The 24,863-nt window shown below is 40.9% G+C and overlaps 1 protein-coding gene across 3 annotated transcripts; it reads left to right on the forward strand.

Moving 5' to 3' along the window:
- Positions 1-1,383: 1,383 nt before the first annotated feature.
- On the forward strand, positions 1,384-22,871 carry ANXA5 (annexin A5). 3 transcript variants are annotated; one of them, XM_065684765.1, is made up of 13 exons: positions 1,384-1,406; positions 4,665-4,713; positions 8,006-8,090; positions 9,178-9,272; positions 9,947-10,060; positions 12,513-12,603; positions 13,569-13,648; positions 14,099-14,155; positions 17,145-17,238; positions 18,290-18,385; positions 18,919-18,977; positions 21,068-21,190; positions 22,315-22,871. In XM_065684765.1, exons 2-13 carry the CDS (start codon positions 4,705-4,707, stop codon positions 22,375-22,377), a joined length of 966 nt encoding a protein of 321 aa, XP_065540837.1. In that variant the 5' UTR covers positions 1,384-1,406; positions 4,665-4,704; the 3' UTR covers positions 22,378-22,871. The 3 variants fall into 3 exon arrangements, with proteins under 3 accessions (XP_065540837.1, XP_065540835.1, XP_065540841.1); XM_065684763.1 differs by lacking the exon at positions 1,384-1,406 and adding an exon at positions 4,529-4,588; XM_065684769.1 differs by lacking the exons at positions 1,384-1,406; positions 14,099-14,155 and adding an exon at positions 4,529-4,588.
- The last annotated feature ends 1,992 nt before the right edge of the window (positions 22,872-24,863 follow it).

Below are 24,863 nucleotides of genomic sequence, written 5' to 3' on the forward strand. Positions count from 1 at the left end.
ACAGCTGCAAGAGGGCATGCTTTCGAAATGAACTGCTTTTGTGCTAACTCTTCATCCTCTAAGACTCTTACTTTGTTTCTGAAAAAGAAAACCCAAACCCAAAAAAAACACGCAGATGCATCTTAGTGCTACAATCAGACTTTGAATTAAACATTTTCCAGCTCCTTATTAGAAACCCTGTATTAAGTTAATTATTTCACATATCTGATGATTTTTGTATGCAATCTCTACCTCCTTTCTAGAACTAGAAATGCTCTGTTGCGTAACTGTGATGTGATGGCAGTTTTGGACTTTACACTGTGGTCAGTGCTCAGGGAAATTTGCTTGCTTATTTTATTTTACATAGATATGCCTAGATCTACTTGCATACCTGAATTCCATAGGGAAGTGAGAAAGCTTACTGAGATCACATCGCTGGGGGTAGCACGTGCATACTAGTTTTGTCCTATGTCATATGTGATTCTTGCCTACAGAATCTTGAACCTTGGCCAAGAGTTTCAGGTTATACTGAGGTATAACTTTGAAGAACAAAAGATGGCTTTTGGAGGCAACAAAAACCCCATGTTCTCCCAAAAGTAGAGAAGCATTTGACAAATGAAGATGGGCCCCCCAAGACAGTCTTCCTTTCATCTCTCCTGTCATTCTATCTGCAGGAAGAGGATGTGAAGCCTCTTAAAGTTGGGTTTCAGGTTAGCCACATGTCTCCCAGGTCCTCACCTCATTGGAAAGAGCAGAAACACTGGTGAGCAAGACCTAATACGGGCTAAACACCTGATTTTTTTTTTGCCATGATGCAGTTTTTTATTAATGTGTAGCTTTTAAAATCTCTTTTCAAGAGCTTAGGTTAGGGAAGTAGTAAGCTGTGACACAGCAGCACCAGCCAGTGTACCCCCAGAGCAAAAGAACTGACCCCAGAATGTATCCCCAAATGGATGCAATCCCATCTTTGCCTCCAGAGGAAGTGCAGGATTGCTGGTGTAATCTGTGTTTGTGAGGTTACTTTGCCTTTCTGGCTGTTGAACACTTCCTGGTTGCTTAATCAAGGCACATTCTGCCTCAGTGTGATATTTAAGCATTTCATGTCCCTTTGAAATGTGATTTTGAGACTAACCCCAGAATTTCATTCCATATGGACAAAGACCCGTGCCTTGAAGTTGACTGAGAAAGAACTGACAGGGTCTTGCTTGACAAGTCACAATGTGTGCCAAAGATAAATACATCATTAAAATACTACCATTCTGTTTTTCATCGTATTTGATTGCTTTTTATTGTTCCAGGTGTTTGCAGCTCTCTTTTAAGGAAAGATCGGAAGTGCACTGGTTACATCCTGGTATGAATCTGTTTGTGTTTGAAGATGCAAAGAGCAAGGAAGAGCTTGGAAGGCACAAAGGCTGATTTTACCTAATGTAAGCTTTTTCCTTGTGTGAAAATTTGGCTTTGTTTAAAAAATAAAAAGGGGGGGGGAGTAGGAGAAAAAGAATTCTACTAAATCTAGAAGGCTTCTTTGTGGCTTGTGAGTGAAGAGTTGCAGTCAGGTTACATACATGGTGACTATGAAGGTCCTGCATCTGGTACTTGTAAGTCACCATCTGTTAACTGGTTTAGCCTAACCAGAATTGTTTTCTCTGAAGGCAGTCAGTACAATAGGCATTTCTCTCCAGTTACATGCTTGTGTCTTCACGTTCATTCTGGATTTGCTGAATCTATTTCTGCCTCTTCCCTTTGCATTCAAATTGATACAAAGGCTGAATTTCTGTTATTATCAGGAGACTTTTATTTTTTTTTCCACACAGACATCTGCTTTTGCTGAATGGACTGGCAAGTCTTTCATATGGTTTTACTCAAGCATTTCCCCTGCCCCTGGCCTCCTTGCTTCATGAAGTTATGCATATATTTGCTTGCTCAAACATGATGACCTTTCAGAAAGACTATATTTTACTCCTAAATTTACCTGTTGGCAAGAAGATGATTCTCTTTCCCTCTAGTTAAGCTTTTCCTCCCATTCCAGTCCACCTTGGATCATGTATTTCAGACCCTTTCCAAAGCAGGAAAATATTCTGTGTTCTCACATCCAAGATTCTTTTCCCTGTCTTTCACTGATTAGAAATCCAGAGATTACTGTCAATTGACTGAACATTACCTCATGTTTGGCTGAGGGTAAAATTAGATTAGAATAAGAAGCTATTTTGTGTAAGCTGGTCAAAAGCAGAAGAATAGAAAACCATTTCAAGTACCATGAAATGAAGGAAGATAGGCTTCCTCCACTGGAATGAGAAGCAAAATGTACACAGAGATGCTTGCTGCAGAACACAAGCTGCATGTTAATTGTATTCCAAATCCACAACCTCCAACACAAAGTTTAAAGGGAAAACTGGAATTGAAAGCATCTATTTGATAATTTATTTAAATTTGAGAATTGCTATAAAATAGTAAGGATGCTAAATAAGGCATAGGAAACAAAAATGCTAGCATACAGAAAAATGGATCCTCATAGATCAGAAAGCATAAGAAGAGGCAGGGAGAAAATGAGCTGTGTCCCCCCCCCCCAGCTCTTGATGTACTGTTATACACAACACACTTTGAACATTTTCATTCAGCCAGCAGACACTGTATGTCCCATTGCCCAGTTTAAACTATGCTTGGCATTACAGGAAGCAAAGAATTCAGAGCTTGTATTCCAGTGCTGGGTGTCTATAGGGACTTGCTGCTGCAGAGGAGAGCTGAGGGAGGGTTATGCTTCTGAGGCAATGCAGTTGAATTCCAGGTGGTGGTCATATGCTAACTGATATATAATTTGTTAGACAAATATACACCTTTTTCCAAATCATTCAAGGGTTTGTTTATTTGTGCAGTTTAATGGGTAAGTTTTTATCAGAAAAGGTAATGTACAAACCTTTATGTATGCGATTTGCTGTAGTAGAGTGATTCTAATAACATGTCAAACTGATGAGAACTACAGCTGTGTTAGTTTCCAGACACTTTATTAATTGTTCACATGGTACTGATAGAGCCTGTTTTAAACTTTCATGTTACCCAATAACTTTTCCTTATCACATATGTGAGTCCTTAATGAGGTTTGACATCCATTTGTCTGTGCTCTCACCTGTGTGTTGTTTGGCACTTGAAGCATATTTACTGCTGTGTTTATGCACCTCAATTTGATCACCAGAATTTTGGAATGTATTAAAGAGGGCAGACTTAGATCTCGCATGCATTTATATGTGCATGTGTGCACTTTCTGGGTGGTAGAGCTTGAAACACGATCACAGGATGGTATGGATGTGCTCCAGGTAGAATGTGTACGGAAAAAAAGACTTAAGTTTGCAGAAAGAGGAGGGGGGGTGTGTGTGTAAGGTTGTGCTTAAACTCAAAGCAACCCATTTGAATGTCAACTACCATATTTTAAACTATTTCATAACCCATAATAGTTTCTTAAATATAGTTATTCTAATCTAATCCATATGTGCATTTCAACATGCATATTATGAGCAGCTCACCATTTTCCTTGCGCATGCGTGGAACACCAATTCAATGGATTAGATTCAAATCACACTTCAATAAGTAAATCAGGCCATTTTAGCAAACCATTTGATCCTTGGCCCAGCAAAGGAAGCCAGCAGGGTGGATCTCATGTTTTTGCTGAACTCTGTGTGCACTTCTAGGCAACAACAAATAATGGTCAAAATACTTAAACTGACATCACAATCTGCATTTCTGCTAGTGTTTCCCAAGGTAAACACAACTCACTTTAAGGCAGAAGCGATCATTACATGTTAAAATACTCACACAGTGAGATAACATTCATGTGTTATTTTGGCAAAGACACTTAACTCCATTTGTGTTGCTGTCTCTTTTCCCTCTTTCATCTGACGCTCAGCTGGATTGCATTTGCATGGCTGAGGGAGCGCATCTCTGCTTTAGATAAAAATGGTCGGCAAATAGCTATGCACACTGCATCCTCCTTGCTCTACCAAAGCGGGTGTATCTTCTCTATACCTGTGTCAGCGAAACGGTCCTGCTGTAACATGTTGAGAACTAGAGAGTATCATCACGCAGTATTCTTACTGTACTGACAGTCTGGAATTACAGCCCTCACATTCTGTTCCAACGCTGTGCTTATTTTACTGATGTTCTTAGTCGGAAGCTCACCTCGGTCAGCTAGAGAAGTGCTTGCTTTACAATTCAGTACTGACTTGCCCTCTGGTGACGGGATAAGTGGGCTTAACCCCCTGCGGCCGCTACGGGTCTGTGAAGCGGCGGGAGGGAAGGCTTTGCTCCTCTTTGCTCCCCGCGAGCTAGCCCAATTCACTCGTAGGGCGCCAGAGGCTCGCCGACCCGCAGGGTGCCCCTTCGGCAGCCAGCGCGGAGCTTGCACCGGGCTGGCAGCGCAGGCGGGCGGCGGTAAGCGCGCCCCGGGGCCTGCCTGGGTGCGCCTGCTGCCGGCCTGCCGGCCTGCCGCCCCGGGTGAGGCCTCGCTTGGCCGGGCTCCCGGGTGAGGCAAGCCGCGGAGTGAGGGGCCCCGCCCTCTCTCCCTCCCTCAGTGCTCCGGGTGGCTCTGTGCGGCGGAGGCTCGGAGGAGCGGTTGCCGGTGAGGGGGCTGCCCCGCGGTGAGGGGGGGCCGGGACGGTGCGGGCTGGTCGCTCACTGTCCATCTTCCGTTGCAGACTGGGATTCGGACTCAGCCCCGGCCGGCGAATACCAGAGATGGCGAAGGTGAGGTGGGACGGGCTGATGGCCGGCGCGACCCCTCTTTGGGCTCGCTCCTGCCCAGCCAGGCTGGTCGCGGGACATTCTCCTCTTATCTGCCTCCTTGCTTTTCCTCCTTACCTCATTTTCGGTCCCCCCTAAATCAACCCATCCCTACGTCTGGGGAGACGCGGAGGAGCTGTGGGACAAGGAAGGCAGTTCATCATGTGAGGCATACGTCAACCAGAACTCTTTTTCTTTCCTGCCGGTTTCCACTAATTTGGCCAAGTTTTCGGTAGTGCCTGCGTGGAGGCGCCTTCCACTGGAGGAGGAAGAAGAAAATACAGCCGTGGCTGTGCCCTGCACATGCAGGGTCTTCGTATCTCCTATCAAACTTGATTTCTGTCTGGAATCCTTGCAGACATTGTGCAGTACTTCGTTGGGTTTTTTTAATTCTTTCGCAGCCCTTGTGTTGCTGTGGTTCGAGCCCGGATGAGGGCTTGAAAAACAGGGTGGACTCCAGTGTTTGTTTCTGTAGTTGCATCAAATGCAATTGGTGGTGGTTTAACACTCCTGTGAATATTCACTCATATTCTGTCTGGATTAGTTTTAAACCAAAAAAGGGTACTTAAATTTTTAAAAAGTTTTATTTTTAACAGTATTATACTTAATCCTTAAGGCTTTTGGGGACACACACACACACGGGTGGATAAAGAGGGTTTTTTTCTGTCTTTAAACATTAGGCTTTGTTTGTAGGATGCGTCTTAGGAAGAACCCATGCTAGTGCAGGGCATCTGACCAGACAGATCTTAAGTTGACAGCCTTTTATTATGGTATATGTAGCATTGCTTACAGGCTTAAGGTAAGCTTCCTTTACCGCTTCCTTTTAGTAAAAGCATGAACATTTGAAATTGTCTTGTCTGTTCCAGAGAGGCACAAACTTTAATTCTTGATTTTTGTAAAAGGAACATTTAATCTTTCACTGGTGCAAACCAGTTGCTGTTGTCTTCACATGGTAGAATTTTCTACTGCTTGAGGTGACGCTTTGAGGCTGGGTTGCTGACTTGTGCTAGGTAAGCCTTGTCCTCCAATTTCCACCTTGTAGAGGGCTGCTTTCTGCTTAAGTAGCATTCTTTGCCTGTGTGATTATGCAGCCATGAAAGACTGGAGTATTAAAGCTTTGTAGCCTGTAACTAATTTTATAAAAATAAGACAGTTTGAAGAGTGAGCTCTGTTCCATATGCCAGGTGTCTGTTCTTGTGCCACGCTATGCCATGACGTAGTGGTAAGAAATGAAAATTCCTAGCAGTCATGAAATGTCAAGTGTCAATTGACAGTAGTTATTCATATGTGCAGCTAAAGGTTCGGAGTTCACAAAGGCTGCACAGCACAGTGTACTGAAGTTCAATTTAGTCTAGATACAGAATAAAACCTTTGAAGCAGGTAAGTTATCTTTAGAGTCTTGGTCACTGAAGTATTTGTTCTTGCTCCACTATGGGAAGATTTCTTCCCCCAAAGACCTGAGGGATTTTGTGTTTTTCATGTCTGGGACAAAAAGGTTCATTCATTTTGTAGGAAAACTACAGCATGCTGTATTGTGCTGTGCAGGCTGGTCTCTACATGCCTGTGTTTACCTGCTTTCTTTGGAGAAGCACTGCTGGCCTAACAAGCTGCCTTTTCACACATGGTTGTATGTGCAGTGGTCTTTGTTAATGCATAGGTGCACATGGTACAGTCTCTTCCTGCTCAAAGCAGCCTTGGAAATGCTGTTGCCTGTTTCCTGATTCAGAAATCAGTGAAGAAAGCAATAAAAAAAATATAGCTTGCATGCTGGGGACTTAACTGTTTTGGTCTGCTACTCTCAAAATTTTCTGTGAATGTGAAGTTGGGCGTATTTTGTGTATCCATTTATAAACTGCCAGGGAAGGGTTGCTGGCTGCTGGTGAAGGCGTGGCTGCTGTATGCTGTATCCAGAGTTCCTGTTCTGCCAATGGGCATGTGTGACTTGGAGCACAGGAATAGTATCGCCAGCTCCAGGAAGGATTCAGAGAATTATTTCTCATATTCTGAAGTACAAACACTTACTCAGCATCAGGTCCTAAGGACCTGTTTGGCATTGTTGAGGTTACTTGCAAGGATAGGTTCTCTGAGTGCTTTTGCAGATGTCCCTGCACTGGTTCCTATGTTGCTATTGCTCACTCTTCTCCCCCTCTCTGCCCCCCTCACTTGCCTTTTTTTCCTTTCATTCCTCCCTATGTTTGGTGTCTCCATGATGTACTGTCTCAGAGTTGAACACAGAGGTTGTGTAACTCCATTTTTTTGTCAGGAGTTTAAATTTAGTGGGGCAGATGTGAATATAGCCTGCTGACCAGAGCTTACTCCTTCCATTTAAGTGGACAACCTGAAGCTTTACTAAGCTTAGAGAGGTTTCTTTTAGAGCCATCTTTATAGCTGTGTGTTTGTGTCAGCTCTGTGCCTGTATTCATCAGCTCACAGTGTAATTTGCATCCTGCTGCCCTCGAAATTGTGGTAAGGATGTCATGAAATAATTATGTATTTCTTCAGTTACGTTAGTTTTAAAGCACTAAACTAAACTAAAGTTTGAACTCTTGATCTCTGTATGGTCTTCAATGGTAAGACTTTTCCATAATGGTGATGAATATCCTTTTGTGTTTGGCCCAAAGAGAAAATCCCATGGAAACCTAGTGGAATTGTTTTTGTGCTGGACAGGCTGATCTGTTATCCTTATGTTTTGAACTGTTACTTATTTTTAGCTGCAAACTATGTGAGAAATGTAGCTGAAACACTTGAATACAGAGTTGCTTATGTCAAAAGAAACATGGTGAAAAAATCAAAAGCCCTTGCAGTTCAGTAGGCCTCATTTGCAATGTGATGAAAAAAAGTCAGTGATAGTGATTGAGAGTTCCAGTTGTTTTTTCTGGAAGGGAGGAAGTTCGTACTTCTAAATGTGTCTTGGATCTTTGTGCAGCTTTTCTAGCATACATGATTTATGCAATTAATTTCCTGAATTACCTGAACAAATGGTATTTTCTTAGTAATTGTCGTGCAAACTACCATTATGTAAATATACCTGAACTTAGCTGGTGTGCTGCTAAGTAAAACCACAGTAGTACCTTCTGAGGGAGCTGTGCTTAAGTACCCCCGGATTGCTATTGAGTTAGACACTTGCAAGAAAAATATTATCGTCTTTCCGATTACGGATTCAGATTTAGTCTGAGCTGATGTATGGAGAGCTGAAAGAAGCTATCTTCTATTTCATGGCTTTTCCCCTTTCTCCCCATCCCTTTTTTCCCTCTAGAACATGAGAGGCACCGTGACAGCCTTCTCTCCTTTTGATGCCAGAGCTGATGCAGAAGCTCTTCGTAAGGCTATGAAGGGACTGGGTAAGAATAATGTATTGCATGAAAAGGGAAGGGCTCTCTCTCCTTTGCAAACATCCTTTCTGAACTAATTTCTTTTCTTGTCAGGAGATGAGGGTAGGGCGCGCGCTTGCGTGCTATGGAATGACAACCCCAGGAGTGCATGGGCCTGGGTGTGGCCTAGCTGTGACTCTGCTGCTCTCAAGGATGTTGATTTTTAGGTTAGCGTAAGTGGGGGAAAAAGAAAGGTGGTTTGCACATTCCCCATTAAAAATTGATACACCATAGGCTTCTCTGCGCTCCGAGTTTTATTACACAGTCAGCTAGACTGTGGCGACCACTTTCCACAGGCAACCAGTGTGGAGAATTCCGACAGTACACTGGAAGCTCTGTGCTTGGAAAATGTGTGACAACCCCCTTGGTCTGGAAGTGCATAAGCACATCATGGTTACTGTGAACAAAGAATGCAAGCCCACAGCATGAATGTAGGCTGTCAAGTGCTTTACAAACTCATACTGTAGCTTTCTGCCCCAAAACTTCCTTGCAGGAGCAAATCCCAATTTGCTGCTTTCTTTGAAGCTGCCTGCAGTAAGAAGCAGAGAGAAGGGAAGAAGGGAAATGTGATATGCCTCAGCTTATTGGCTAATTCAGTAGGGTTACTAAATGCTCCTATGGGCTACTTTGCAAACGGCTGTGTATGAAATGGGTGATAGCTCTGCACTTTTATACTCTGGGGTGTTTGGGTTACTGGACTGAGTTTAGCCGAGAGTCCATAGATTCTAAAGAAAATATCTTGGTAAGCCTAAAGGCAAGGCTGCTATGTAGAATACAGGCTCTGAGTAAATGTAGCTGATGCCTGGGGTGCTGGGAGCAGTGTCTGGAACAGAGCGCAGAGGGAGAACAACACTCGTGTCTTCCAGTCATATTTTTACAACAGCCGGACACCAAAGCTGGTGGCTCAGCTTGGGGTATGGTGATATCCATTACTTAAAATGCTTCTGCTGTTTGTCAGTAGACTGTTATTTTCAGTGCGTCTTTCATTGCCTTTTGAGTTTGTAACACAGCTGTTCGGTTTTTAGAGTGTGTAACTCTGTGTTCTTTCTAACTTCAGGGACTGATGAAGAAACTGTTCTGAAGATCCTTACCACCAGAAACAATGCTCAGCGTCAAGAGATTGCATCTGCCTTTAAAACCTTATTTGGCAGGGTGAGAAGAAGAAAAATACCTCTAGAAATGAACCAAATGTTACTTACGATGTTTGCTTAAACCTATGAGGCACACTCATCATGTTCCCTGTAAAAGATTGCTTTGCAGAAAATCTAGTTTTGCTTCTGTCTCCCGTTCTCCCCACCCTGCCATATCCTTAATTGCTGGCTAGGTTAGAGTATTCCTTTTAGGCTAGCACAAGGAAATTGCTTCTTTTTTCTGTATTTCAGTCCAGTATGCCCAGGGTTTTGTGCAGAAGCTCCTGTAGGTTCCTCTTAGTACGCTTCTAGTACTAACCTCATTCTCAGCACGAAAGGAGTTACCAAATATTTTGATGCAAGGTCTGCAGTGCGAGGTAATAGCAAGAAAAAAAATTTCTAGAGCTAGACAATGTGACAGAAATAAATCAGCCCAATACCATAGGAGAGAACAAAACCAAGTATGTTGGTTGATAAAACCATAAGTGAGTTCGCACTATCTTTCAGGGTTTCCACATACCCTTTTCTTCTGCCTGATCTGGCTACATTTGTTTCAGTTCAGATACCAGTTAAAGAAGAAGCCCCATCCCTTGTGCTTTTTGATGTGTCCACAGACTCTTCCAGCTTTCAGGCACACATGCATTTGTTTGAAATGGTTAGTCCTTGTTCATCACAGCACTATTTGTTCTGCATTAGGATCTTGTAGATGACCTGAAATCTGAACTCACCGGCAAATTTGAAACACTGATGGTATCTTTGATGAGACCAGCATACATTTTTGATGCTCATGCACTGAAGCATGCCATCAAGGTAAGAGAAGTGAAGGAAGGGAATTCATACATTAAATGAAATACTTGTTGCTCTTTTGCTGTGCTTTTGTTGGTTGGTTTTTGTTTTTTTATTTTTAGAAATGAACATTTGGTAGGTAAGAGGAGTTCTAATAAAGTTGTTTATTGGTTATAATTAGGAATGTTATGCTAACACCTGCTATTACTGCTAATGCTGTGGTATTCCCTGGTTTGTTATTCATCCTAATAACTCATTAGAGGTAGCTTAGAAATCTGTTCAGTGTAACATGTGAAATTATTTTCATGAGAAACTAATCTTAAGAGAACACTGTGGCTGTAGTTTCAAATTAAAATCTTCATAGCACAATTCTAAGACTTGTTCTTTCTGATTTAAGTGCAATAAGTAGATGTTCACGTTGCTTTTAAATTCTTTTTGCTGCTAAAGTGCAGTACTTAAAATCAGTGGACACCAGATCTTTCTGCTGTGAGCAGCCTAGGTTTTATAGCTGTACAGCTCTGTCTGCAAATTAGTTAAAGGCATTTCATTAAAGTGTGATGTTACTTGTTTGTCTCTTCTTGACTGTTACCTAAGGGAGTTGCACTGTAATCCATCAGGGGAACAACACTCCCTAGTGTTTTTTCCCTGATGGATTACAGTGCAACTCTAAATTTGATGGGCTAGCGTACTTCTAAACTAGTAAACTAGTGTCACCAAAATTGTGAGGGGATACTATGTGTATTATTGAAGGTGTTCCAAAAGCTGCTTCCAAGGATACAGGCGGAAGAGTTGGTAGCCCTTGTCTATGTTACCTTTCAATTGTTTCTCTTCAGCTGAATGCATTTAGTGCCTTTCTGGGAAGGCCAGGTAAATAAGCAATTTGCAGTCTGTATGTGTAGACCTTTTAGTGTGTTTTCTTCCATGTGGTCCTCATTTTTCCCTTGTGTCACACCTGTTTGATATCATAAGCCTGTGGGAATTCAGGAATTGGATGTGCCTGGATTATTCACAGAAACTGTTGATTAAAGTAGGAGACATTGAACTTGACTAGTGTCAGGTAGTGCTTGGTTGGGTGACACACGAACTCCCAAGGTCCTTGATGACCAACTGGTTAATATGTAGGCTTGAGTCAACTGTGCAAGCTTAGTGCACATGAACCCATGACCGAACAAGTTGTATCTCAGACAACAGAAACTTTAATCCTGGACATTTTCTGTAATGTCTTTATATGCAGTGGGGGAAGGGAAGATAGCACCTGACAAAGAAACTGATAAGGACCTTATTGACTAATAGGGAAAAAATGCATTTCCAAACTGCTCTTGTTGACATAGGAGTCAAAGACTGACAGGGAAATGACAGAACAGATGAGTGTAGGGGGAAAATAGAGATAGTGAAACAAGAGTGGTTTTGTTCTTGACACTTACAAAAATGATATTAAACACAAGATCATAGGATTTCAGAGAATGTGTCTGCACAGGAAAAGGTACTAGCTGCAGTTCAGCTGAGGTGGATAACAACAGTAAAGAAGATGAGATAGCAGGGACTTTGGTGCAAGATACCAACTCAGCTAAGAGTGTTAAGTCTGTGCCAAAGATTGTCCTACTAATTTTCACTGCTATTACATGGGTTAGAATTAATATAGCTGTGCCTGCCCCACTTGTTCAGTGGCATGTTCTTGGAACAATGTGTATTTTGAAATGATTATGTGTAACCTGGCAGATTTGTATTCTATGTATATCTATGTATGCACTTGGATACATTTGTATGCAGTTAGTATTCATGTATTCTTTACAGGAAAAGTTTTAGGTAACATGCTGAAGCAGAAAAAGACAGTATTGTATTTCAGTATTGCTTTTTGAAATTGCTCCTTTGGAGGTGTAAAGAGCAATGGCTTATTCTTACAGACAAAGACTCAGACTTGTGGAAACAAGATATTTGTTTGGCTTTCTTAAATCTTATTCTTGCAAAAGTAAAGAGTGCCTGTTATGCTTGCTGGAATGAGTGCAGTAGCTTGAACTGTCTGGGTTAGCAATTCTATTGTAAAATGTGTTTGTTTCAGTGGAAGAGAGCATGGGTTTAACATAGCACAATTCACGGAAGGCTCTGTTTATCTGTGTACTAGTTGATGAAAGACAGTATATGAACTAGAGCTAAGATGGAAACTGTTAGTCTGTTCATGCACTTACCTTGATGTGATTGACTGTAATAGTGAAGAACTGAGCCATATCTGGGTGTCCTTGAGCATGGAAGGGCTCATTTGAATCTTGCAGCAATGAGCCTTTAAGTGTTGGGTTGGTTTTGAAACAACTAAGCTGGGAGTGGAAGAAATTCTTTCCAAATCCCCCATAATATACCAGAAAGAAGAAAGTAGTTTTTCTTTATTTGGTCCAAGTTGATGCTTGCTTTTGATTATCAAAGGGGATTCTTCTTTCCCTGTTGTTGTTCTGTCAACTGATTTATACTTGCACCCCTGCAGGGAGCAGGAACCAATGAGAAAGTGTTGACTGAAATTCTGGCCTCCAGAACACCTGAAGAAGTGCAGAATATTAAACAGGTTTATCTGCAAGGTAAAGTTCTGTATGAAGTAAAGTTCTGTATGAAGTAAAGTTCCAGGGTCCCTGTTCGGTTCTCCTAATAAGATTTTAGTTCATCTTTCAAATAAGGTCTGTCTGTAACTGATGGATGTGTTCAATAAGTGGGATTTTGTTCTGCTGTGTTGCAAAACTTCAGATTGAAAGAAACTAGAGTTTGGATAGTAAGCTAAAATAGTTTTTATGTCAAGGTATGACTGCAAGTTAGGGTGTTAGAATTCTTTCAAATGCATTTCTTTCTTTCACCAGTGACTTTCATCCCTTTGACTGAAAGGGGATTTTTAGTAATTGGAAACCAGGAAACTGGTTTCACATAAGAAATTGGAAGTGATTTTTTTGCATTCTGGTCAGCAAATACATTTCTGCAAAAGCAAGTACAGTTTTTCAGCTGTCCACAGGGATACCTGCTTTTACCCTCTGATTGTGGGGCTTTTTTTTGTGGGGTTGGGGTTTCTGGTGAGTTTGTTTGTTTTCCAAGGCAGTGTTTAATTCAAAACGTTTCTCTTACCCCTATGCAGATTTCTGCTACAAAAGAAATTTTTGTGTGTTCATATGGTTCATAGTGAAACTTAAGGTCTCCAAGGGCAAAACTTACTAGCACTAGACTGGGCTCACAGTTGTGCATTTGTGACACTGCCATGTTTTAGCGTAACTCCAGATCTGTATCCTGTTTAATTCCTTAAAGAGTTGAATCTCCACATGTAACTTTGTATTTACAAATATTTTGAGTAATCTGCTCCTGCTACTAGGTGTGAGATGCTATCTCTTTTATAATAATGTTAGGTTATAAGTGAAAGCAGACTGTGTCCTAGTTCTTAAAGCTGTGTCTGATAAATGTTTCTACAAGCTGTGAGTCAAATTAACTTTTTGCTTTTCCTTGCTTTCTCCTCAAAATAGTGAGGAAGTCTGTAAGGAGGTGAACGGGTATTGCTTTTTTGCAGAGTATGAGGCCAACCTGGAGGATAAGATCACAGGGGAAACATCAGGCTATTTTCAGAGACTGCTGGTGGTCCTGCTGCAGGTCAGTATCTCTTTGTATATGGGCGTGTATGTATGAGTTTCACTTCTGTTTTCCTGTCTGATGTACATTTGTCACTTTCTGCTCCTTAAGCTGGGATTATAGGTAGACCTGGTGATAGGCAGGGTTAGTTCTGAAACTGGGTCACTTCTGACTTACAGGGTCAGTTTTAAGCTCTGTTATGAGTCATTTCCACATCTGCTGAATTGAGGGACTTCTGTACTGCTCACAAGTATAGCAGAATGCCTGCTATGTTGGGTTTTGAAAATAGGAGAAGAGAACATTTGTTTGCTGAGGACATATATAAGCAGAAGGGAAAAATAAGGTGATTTTGGAGATGTATTAGAGGTTGACTTCTCACAGTTCATCTGAAAGGCTCAGTATACCAGGTAAGTTGTTTTTTGATTCAACTTTTGATTCTTCAGTTTAACAAGTCTTAAAAATTCTCTTTAGGCAAATAGAGATCCTGATGGCAGCATCAATGAGAGTCTTGTTGAGCAGGATGCTCAGGTGGGTGAATGCCTCGGGCTTGGGGGCATTTATACAAGTTATCTTGCAACGAGAATATAGAGCTGGACTTCAGATGTGACAAAGAAACTGTTAAGGTTCTTTGTGTGTGCTGCTTAATACATTTTCCTGGGTTGTTTTTTTTTTTTTATAAATTCTGTGAAAAAAACAAGTGTCAAAACCTGAAACATCGGTATCGGGATTTTTGGCACATTGACATTACTGTGTAAAGTGTGTCTTGTTTTGCTTATTGAGGTACGTGAATGGAACAGTGATTAGCTCCCTGGAAGACAGTTATGGTTGCTGAGTCTTTGTGATGCTAAGAGACTGGTTGGTGGAAAACTCAGAGATATTAATGGTTCATTCCTTAATGTCTAACTTGAATTTCTGTCTGAATTCAATCCATATGTATTGTGTCATATAGGTGTTGTAGGGAAATACTAATGCTATTCAGTGAGGGATGCCTCCATAGAGGTTGGCATACTAAAAAGAGGAAATATTCCAAACATTCTGCTTTACTGTAATCAGATGGCAGCCTATGAATTGCCTGTAAAGGGTTTCTGGGGGCCTGGGTATTCCCTTTTGCAAACATTGTCCATGATGTTGCCACTGATCACTAAGCCTGTGCTCCGCAAGAAGAGGAATACCAGCAGTTAATTGGCACTCTTGATGCGGTCTCTTGCTGGATGCTGTTGGCTTTGTTAGTTGTAGCGACAGCAATTTGATTGCAGAACTCATGTAATGGATGTTTCTTCTCAGTTATTTCACATAACTCTGTGATAGACATTTTCCTCTCATAAATTGTCAGTTGAAATGAAAGAAAATCTACGGATTGTTGAAGGTGACAAGGAGAAAAAGCAGAATACCAGATCAGCAAAGCATTCTCCTGTTAGCAGGGCAAGATGAAGAGACAAGACTGACAAAATGTGTTTTACTGTCACAGTCTATCCTTTTTTATGTCAGTTCAGAAAACATTGTTATCCTGCTATTACAAATAATAGTGGAAAATGTAGGTTGAAAATTAGTGAGGCAAATGTTTGCATCATGAATTGGAGCGTTTCATGAAATTGTGTCAGTCTTGTGTTTAACTGGGCTTATGTAATTGAGGAAACCTGTGAACCACTGGCCTTGGTAGGTAGACTGATTCCTTTTGGCCTCTTTAATTGAATTTAAATGAGCATGTAAATTTAGGAGGCACCATACCTAAATGTTGAGAAAGCCTGGTTTTCTAAATGGTCTCTGTGGTTTGTTATGTGCATTTGGCTTGAGCTGGGACCCAATCAGAGAGGTCTTCTGTCACAATACTTTTGATTGGTATTTCTGCATTCAACAGCCAGCATAGCTGGAACAGATTCAGCTAATTTTGTAATTCCTATTGCCAGGTATAGATGGTCAGAACTGAGGTACATGACTGTGCAAATGTAAGACCATTTTTGACTTCCCAATGTCTCTCTTGATTAATATGATATTCTGGGAAGGATCTGATACATTAGAGGGCAACCTTTCTGCTCAGTGGTGCCTTCTAATTTTTTTTGGTCTATGATTATTAAAAGTGAATTCAAAGCAGTTGGGGAATGGGCATTCATAGTATGAGATAGTGTGAATATGTATGGAACTTTCAAGACTTTTCTGAGAATGCTTGTAAGAGAAAATTCAACTTTTCAGAAGAGATTTTTGGAATATTGCTTTAAAAAATTCATGCAATTGACATATATTTTGAGTATTGCACAGCAGCAAGGCAGGTAAAAGCTTAAAGCTTGCACAAAATGTCATTCACAACTTCTGGTATTTCTAAAGAAATGCATTCCTGGTGTTTCTAAATGCTATGCTGGAACATTTGCTATTGGATGGACAGTGCTGGTACTCATTTGAAGATCTTAGCATATATTATTTGAATTAAATATCCTTGCAATGTCTTAGTAGCTTTTCCTTCCCCTTTTTTGTAGTCTGTACCATTAATATGAAATAGAGGAAGCAGCAGTCAGAAATTTGGTTTGAATAGGATGGTGGGACAAATATAAATAGGAAATTCCTTAACATCCCATTCAGGTTTTAAAGCATGGACAGACAGATGGCCAGCAGCATTGCTGTGCAGCAGATTTTTTTGTGGGGATTTTCCTAAGAAATGTTTTGGTTGCCTGGCTATAGGTAGGTGGTAACCTGTTTGCCTGTCTTATGCTCACTGAGGCGGGAGAATAGGCACAAAATCTTTCTTCTTACATGGTGTTTAGCACACGATTTGGAAAAATGCATCTGAGTGTCAGGAAAAGGAACTAATCTCATTTTCTGTGGGTGTTTTTTTGATTCCTCATTTCACCCCTCCTGTTGCTCATTCCAACTTTTAGAAGTGCATTACTTTCCTGAATGCTGCTAATGGCCTGGTCATTACATTGTAGAAGGACTTGCCGGAATAGCAATGAATGTGTTAAAATGATTAAGTAATCAAAATTTGGTTTTGTATAACTATGAATTTAGCAGCCCATAAATTAATTTCCAAGAGCTTGTGAATACATCTTCCTGTCATTTTTGGAAAACTTCCTTCTGAGCCAAGTTAGATTGGTTCTCCCATTGATAGGAGTCATGAAGTTTTGCCAGTCTGATTTGAAAAAGTGGAAGGAAAAAGTGAACGGCAGGAAAAACAGTATTGGGAATGATTTTTTCCTGTATTATCACAGTTTAAGAAAACTTCAAGCTTATGAAGGGGACTGTGCGCATAGTCAATTTTGGGACTGTGCGCATAGTCAATTTTAGGGCCTTAAGCAGTATTACTCATGTAAAGGCTTTCACAATTGACTTTAGAATTTATCGTTTATTTCTTTCAAAAGTCAGTTCAGTACTTGGCAATTCTGGTTTTGGGTTGTTTTGCACGCCCTCCAGCTATACCTTGTTGGTAAGTTTAATGCTCCTCAGAGTGAGACAAATAGAGCTTTTTTGACAGGGTGTGTGGACACATAACAAATGCTGCTGTTTTGATCTTTGGTATTTACTACAGGTTTTGTTTAGAGCTGGGGAGCTGAAATGGGGCACAGATGAGGAAAAGTTCATCACCATCTTGGGAACCCGAAGCGTTTCTCATTTAAGGAGGGGTAGGTAGTGTGGTTCATGTGTGCTTGAAAACTTTTGCCCGAAGTCTCAGTATTAGTCAGCTGGGGGTAGAAATGGTAGAGAAGTTGTTTCTGGTACTGCATTTGTCCAGACTAGAAATCTTTAATTGCCTTTTTCCTATACTTTATGCATTTAATTTTGTCCTCTGTAGTTCAGTTCCCCACTAGCAGTGGTTACCTCCTGCTGGAAGGAGTAGTGCAGTAGATCTGAGGGACACCTGGGGTGGTTTTCTCCTATATTTTTTTTTTTTTCCTTTTGAAAGAGGTCATGGCAGTAGAAGTGATGCTGAGAGTCTGTTGTGAGTCATCCAGCCATGACAAGATCAACCCTTTTATAGTGCATATTTTATTAGCTGTCAATAGAAACATTTTTTTCCCTGTTCCTTACCCATTCATAAGCCTGTTTTATCAAGCTGTTTAGGCCATTGGAAATAATGACAGGTATGTTCTGAGGTCCTTTCCAAACTGGTATTCTCAGGCCTGAACAGTCCCAACTATCTCGGCCTTTTTTCATAGGAGAGATGTTCCAGTTCCTTAATCATCTTAGTGTCCTTTCACTGGACTTGCTTCAGTTGTTCCGTATCTCTTTTGGCCTGGGGGCTCAGAACTTCAGGTGTGGCCTCACCAGTGCTGAGCAGAAGGGAAAGGATTACCTTCCTCAGCTTGCTGGCAATGCTTCTCCTAATACATCCCAGGATTCCATTTGCTGCCTTTGCCACACTGGCATGCTGCAAGCTCATGTTCAACTTGGTGCCCACCAGGACCCCCAGCTCTTTTTCTGCAAAACTGCTTTCTAGATGTTTGACCTCCAGCAAGTACTAGTACACAGGGTTCCTCCCCAGGTACAGGATTGTGTTGTATAGTAGGAATATGGTAGGAAATAGGTGTTAAAAATAGAACAGAGGGAAGAATGAGTGGATGATAGCATTTGAACTGTGGATAAGGAGATAAAGGTAGCATTCACTAGTACTGGGGATGATACTGGGGGAAGTGCTGGCTATACAGGGGACTAAGCACACTTTCTGTTTTGCAGTGTTTGACAAATACATGACTATTAGCGGCTTTCAAATTGAAGAGACCATTGACCGTGAAACCTCTGGTGATTTGGAGAACCTGCTCTTGGCAGTTGGTAATAAAGTCTTAATCTAGATCTAGAACTGGCCTTCGTCATTATTCCCAGGCCTCCTTACACTGCAGCTGTTGTAGGAAGTGGCATGAAAAAATGGTTTATTTTTTACAGTTAATCACCCGAGATCCATTTTGGTATCTAGAGAACAGGCCTTTATTCTGCCTTTAATAGATCGGGAAGGCAGGGCTAAGTGGACCAGGAGGTGGTGGTGAAGTGTTCCGTGTGGTCATGTGCACCACTGTCAGAAAGTGAGACAAAACTGCCTTTGTATTCCTGGCATTGCACTTAGGACAATGTAATAGTAGACTTGTAACTGGGAGTAGAATTTGACTAGCAAAGTCTCTTTTCCATTAGCAATATGTGATGCATTCTAACTCCAAAGAGTTGCAGCAGAGGAACAGAGTAGCTGACAGATGTATACTTTATTGTCCACGCTGGAACGAATGATGCAGTAACACACACCTTGTCTTGACAGTGAAAGATTGTTCTGTGTTGAAAAACAGTCAGTAACTTAATCCTTTGCCTTCTCTCAGTAAAATGCATCCGAAGCGTACCTGCCTATTTTGCTGAGACTCTGTATTATTCCATGAAGGTATGTACGTGTTTTCCGTGTATCTTCCCATCTCCCCCAGCTACAAATCCTCTCCTTTTTGCTTGTTCTTCATTTCTTCTTTCACTGTAAATGCCAACAGCATACACTAGGTATCTGCAAAAGGTTTGGGAAATGCAGATCTGGGAGAGGATACAAAAGATTAATAAATTTATCAGATTATTAATGTTTTTACAGGAAATACCAGTCTTATCAGCTATTTTTGGACCTGGTCTTGTTCCATTGGAAAATGTCAGGCTAGATCCACTGGGAACTTTCAGCTAAATGAAGACAACAGTGTTCTGTATAAAGACTAGAGTGTTCTGTGTAGGTGGTTGATATATTAAGGAAGTAAAGATGACAAAAAATTATATTGTAGGTTGTGCAGATTTAGTGCTTGTTGTTTTGGAGATAAGGTGTAGTTAGCTTTCAAACATGTTTGGATGACTCTCCGTCCCATTTTGAGAAGGAAAAGAAACTCTATAGAAAAAAAGGAGAGAGGCTTAAATAGCTGCAAGTGATTCTGAAGGGGAATCCCTTCAGTAGTGCAGCTGTGTTTCTGTTGGCTTTGCCTCCTCTTGGATGGGTAGAGGAGGGGAAGCAGGGGAAACTGCATTTTTAATTCACAATGGCTAATACTAATTAAAACCAAGATAGGTAGTCTATTGTTTTCAGGCAGGTTATCAGCTTCCATGAAGTGTTCCTCCCTTCCCCTTGCTGGAAAGCCCTGAGTTATGTTTGTCACCAGATGGTTGCATTGAGGTGTCAGCATGAGAATAAGTACAAAAGAAATTAAGTGATAGCTTAATGTTTTAAAGCTGCTTACTGCTTTTATAGATACCAATGTAAAATAATTGCAGGTAGAAAGCACCAAGTATTATACCAGTATGCTAAGCTGAATGAGGAGGATTACTTTTTTCTTATCTATTTATTAATTTTTATTCTTTAAAGAATGCAATAGAAGATATTTTCCTTTAGGTTTTAGGCTCTTCTGCACTTCTATTACAAGAGGTCTGATTAATGTCGGCTGGTGAGATCCTCAATTGGTTTTATTTTTAATATAAATAAGAATTGCTGACCACTTCAGATGAGAAAGATCTTCATCAATTATTGCACTGGCAGAAGAGTTTGTACTTCTAATTAACCAGTTTGGCATGACAAAGTTCTACAATGACCAGTTTACTTTCATGATTGGGTGTGGCAGAGCCTGTCTTTACCGAATTCTAATGTCAAATCCTAATCACAAACCATCAGACTCATGGCGTAACTTCGGAGCAGCTTTAGGGCATTTTTAGATGTAATTCAAGAATATTACATCCAGTCAAAGGATTGAATGACCGTGGACATTAGGCTGAAGATGATCGTGGGGACTCTGCCAAGTCCTTCCTTCAGGTGCATTAGCAGGTCAGCATGTGGAAGTTTGTATCACTTCAGCTTGTGTGGAGTCTGACTTGTCTGCACAGGAGGGGTTGGGATGTTAGCCTGGCATAGCCTGCCAACACAGAACTTGAAAATGTTTAAAGTGATAAAGTTAGGTAAGAGTGGGGCGTATCTGTGTGGTTGAAAAGGTTTATGAAGTTTGCCTTCATAATTAATCAGCTGGATAAGTTGTGGAATGAGTTGCACTGCCTGTGTCTTGTTGTATGATGTTACATGGTTTGTATTAGTCATTGTTAGGGTTTATGTACCCAACTCCAGAACTGACTGCAATTCTGAGTCTCGGACTATGTTGAAGGACTTATTTGCATGTGGTGATGGTCTGTACTACTGTGTATTCTTGGAACTTGGTTATTTTAAATTTATATGGGCATTCACAGTGAAGCCTGTGAGATGTAATGTGAAATAAGATGTCTGACCATCTGGTACTTCATAGAAGTCCAGGGATTAGAGCATCTTGCATGGCTAGTCCTCTGTTCTCCACACTGCAGTGTGAATGTTTTGGAACAGAAATGTAATGCAGGAGTGTTTTGAGACACCACTTGTTGCACTTGGTGTGTTTGTGTTGCACCCTAGTTGTTTGTATGTGTTGTTTTGTTACAGCCTCTCTCCAGAACAAACTCCACTTTTAATATTATTTAAACTTTTCTGTTTAGGGGGCTGGCACTGATGATGACACCTTGATCAGAGTCATGGTTTCGAGGAGTGAAATTGATCTGTTGGATATTAGACAAGAATTGAGAAAGAATTTTGCAAAATCACTGCATCAAATGATTCAGGTAAAATGTCTGTTCCGTTGTCAGGGAAAACAGGGTGACTGAGATGTCATTGTTTCCACTGTTTATTGTTGAGGGGGCAGATGTGAACAGTACACTCTTGAGAGCAGTGGTGGTTGGTCTGCAGTTTTGTGAAGTACCCATATCTTTTAAGTGGGGGATACTTCCTATGAAAAGCTAAAGCTTTGTCTCCAGTGTTCATTAGGAGAGCAGTTGTGGTTTTCTGAAATTACAGTTACTCATACACCACTTTTAGCTACTGCTTCATTTCCTTTTTCTTGTCTGGGTTCCTTCTCATTTTCAGTGCTTCAGAGGAGATGCTGGCTACAAATAAATAATACTGGGGTTTGGAGTCTGAATTATCACAAGGTTGAAGTTTAAGTCTTGGATTGTGGTGTGGAGCCTTTTGCACCATTTCAAAGTGGAAAACATTTTACTGTGGAATCAGTCTGAATCATAAGTCTCCTTTGAGTGGGTAGAGGGAGCAGGAAGGGAAAGAGCCAGTAAGAAATCCAGAGGCAGCTGTTGCTGCAAGGTTGAAGCCAAAATGCATTTATTTCCTAGGTTTTTTGGGGGTATTTTGTTGGATTTTGGTTTTGGGTGATTGTTTTGTGTGTGTGTGTGTGTGTGTGTGTGTGTGTGTGTGCTGCTTTTTAGGATTTTATGTTATCATTTCCTGACATTATTTTCTCTTAATTGCTTTTGACACTGTTGGTTGGGCCCATACAGCTGTCCTGTGGGATCTGTAGCAAAGCTTCCTGTCAATTACAGGGAGCAGGGCTGGGGCCTTTCCAGTGATGGGAGGTGCACTTGGCACATTTAAAGATTGCTGCTTTGGTGCTTGCTTTCAACTTTTCCTTTGGACTTTTTCACTTGCAGACAAATACATTCTAATATGCAATGGGTAGTTCAGTTCTAGTAAAGCTTTCGGAGGTTTTTTGTGTTTCTTAAAGTCTGTCTGTGTAAATACAGCTCTAACGTAAGAGACAGAGAATTTCCTTGTGTGATTCCTGACTGGAGGAGAGTCATCCAAGTGGATTTCCTGTGGGAGGGACAAACTCTGGCTGCTGCTTTTCTTCGCATTTCTGTGGTTGTGACTCATGGTGACTGGTCTGTTATATTAACAGAAAGATACGTCTGGGGACTACAGGAAAGCACTGCTGCTCCTTTGTGGTGGAGATGATGAGTAATGGTGGCAGTAACATGAAGGATTTGTTGTACTCCAGCTTTGCAGCCCTTCAGTTAGCATGTTTAGCTACGTTTTTGTATCTTAATGCTTTCTGGCTGTTTGAATTTATACTAGTATTGCACTTACTAAAAATGAGTGTATTGTTACTCAAGTGATAGCTGATCCCTCCTCCTCCTCCTGACATTCCAACTTCAAGGAATTTCAAGAGCCTTCTGTGATATGTGAGAGCTATATTCATGGAAGATGGGTAGTGAGCACAGAACCTGGTTCTTTGCAAGTATTCTACTGAAATAAAAAATAATCATGTATTTCACTAACAATTTGAAGATTATCTTTTTTTGCTTTAATTCCTTACATTTCCACTGAATGTTAAGTTAGCTCTAACATTTCAAACGAAGAGAAGATATATTTGTATGTAATATTTGAATGAATTTGCTAAACATAATGCAAACAATCATTGGAAATCCAGAAGACCAATAAATTTTTTCCCTCTCAGCAGAGTTGTATGTGGTTTTTAATGGGCCAAAAAAGCAGTTTTCCCTTCAATACGATTCCGCTGCTTCAAACTTTTGGTTTATTTTTCCTTCTATTATGCATTTTTCTAAGTATATAATGTTTTGCAGCTGTAGGTCTTGATGTCTAGTCTAGTATGTAGGCCCAAAGCCCGCTCTGGCTCCTCCCCAGAAGGTCCCACTTTGGCTCATCCCTGGAAAAGTCCCGACCCGGAGGCCTTTCTAGATGTTGCTGGCCACTTCTTCCGGCGTAGGCTGGTCCCCTGCATCAGAATGAGTGCATTTTTGTTAGTATAAAAGCCCGAGCCTCAGGCAATGCAAGGAGGCAGACCCTCACACCACCCAGATCAACAGTTGCCTCTGCGGGGACACCTGCTAAGGTTGAGCCTCCAACCTCGTACTGTGATGGTGATTCTCAGAGCTGGTTTCCTGATCGTCCTCACAGGGTCCTTGGGGTTGGTGAGATAACCAAACACCAGAAGTACCCTTTACTGTATCTTTTGTTACCTCTATATTTTCCCTGTATTAATAAACTAGTTATGATTCTTTACTGTGTTGTGTTTCTCTCAACCCGGAATCCTTGAACTCTGGAACAGCTTTAAAACTTTCGTATTGAATAAATGTAAAGTTTTATTTTTTTTATACTGTAATTCTGTCTCTTGCTAATAAGTACTTGGTTTCCAGTGTGAAATATGAAAGCTCTTTTTATAAGTAAATATGTTAACTACAGCCTGCTCCACTTTAAACTCTTTGTTTTCCATTCTTACACATTTGCTCTTTTCTGCTCATGCACTCTCATTTTAACTGTTTTCCTTGCTGGCTTTTTTTCCAAATGTAAGCATTAAAGACTTAAAAGCAGCACAATTTATACATACATATATACATACATACATATATATATATATAATGTGACAGTTAAATGGTTTTCTCTGGTCTTCCTGGACAGTTTACTGAATTCTCTCAGTCATTGCTGTATGTGGTTTGCATTTCCACCATAGCTGGAACTGATCTACCTGGTGCTGCTGTAATCCTGTCCTGCCCTCTTCAGGCTATGTGTTTCCACCTCTCTGACATGCTCGCACTGAAGCTCTTCTGACCCACTGTGTGACATGATCCAGGGCCCTGAGCTGGAAGAATCCAGCCACACAGCTGCAGCCCAATGCCCTGAGTAACTCACAGGGGCAGCTGGTGAGGGCTGCTGCTGGAGGAGGGAAGGGCTAGGAACATGTGCAGGGTAAGAAGACAGTTTGTGGAAAGGGAGATGGGACTCAAGACGGGTTCCTCTGAACTGGTGTCTTCTGGCACAAACTACACCCGCGATTACAAGAGCCTCATAGAATTAGCAAAGGGATTCTTCAAATTGTGTTCTCCAGGTACAGACCCAAAATAAGAAATTCAGATTGAATGTGAAGTCAAAGGTGGTGCTTTGAAGCCAATTGTGTGAGTCTCATAGCTTTGCCTTAATTGTAACGTTTCCTCTTCCAATTTTTGTTGGGTTCTTTTGTTTTTGTGGTGGTTTTTTTTTTTTTGGCTATGAGGGAGACTGGGGCAGAATCCAAATGTCAAAAAGTTACTTAAAAATGAAACCCAATGTACTTAAAATACATTTGAGTCTTTATGCATAAAACCTTAAATACAGTCACTCTAGATATATCTAGGCTGTTTGTATGGTTTGTTACTGTACCAGTTACAAACTTTGTCTATACCGTGTTTACCAGCTTGTCAGAGTATTGTGTTTTGGAATATGATCAAATGTTTTGCAAATAACATACTATAATGGTAATAATACTCAAGCAGTAAGATTTTTATTTAGATATTTCTATTTAGATCTTCAGGTGTTTGGCAGAACTAAAAACTGTGTTCAGATTTTGTTTTCTTCCCTTTCCTGGGGTTAAATTTAGCATTTGTCAGTTTTGCTTTTGCTCAAGTCTTTACAAAATGTGTTAGCAAGGACTGTTAATTTGCAGCTAGACAC

The sequence above is a fragment of the Lathamus discolor genome, chromosome 1 (genome assembly GCF_037157495.1).
Source record: "Lathamus discolor isolate bLatDis1 chromosome 1, bLatDis1.hap1, whole genome shotgun sequence".
Lineage (NCBI taxonomy): Eukaryota > Metazoa > Chordata > Aves > Psittaciformes > Psittacidae > Lathamus > Lathamus discolor.

Coding starts and splice junctions, on each gene's coding strand:
- ANXA5 (XM_065684765.1), top strand. Junction 9,273..9,946: donor TTAAAACCTTATTTGGCAGG/GTGAGAAGAAGA, acceptor GTTCTGCATTAG/GATCTTGTAGATGACCTGAA. Junction 13,649..14,098: donor TGCTGGTGGTCCTGCTGCAG/GTCAGTATCTCT, acceptor AATTCTCTTTAG/GCAAATAGAGATCCTGATGG.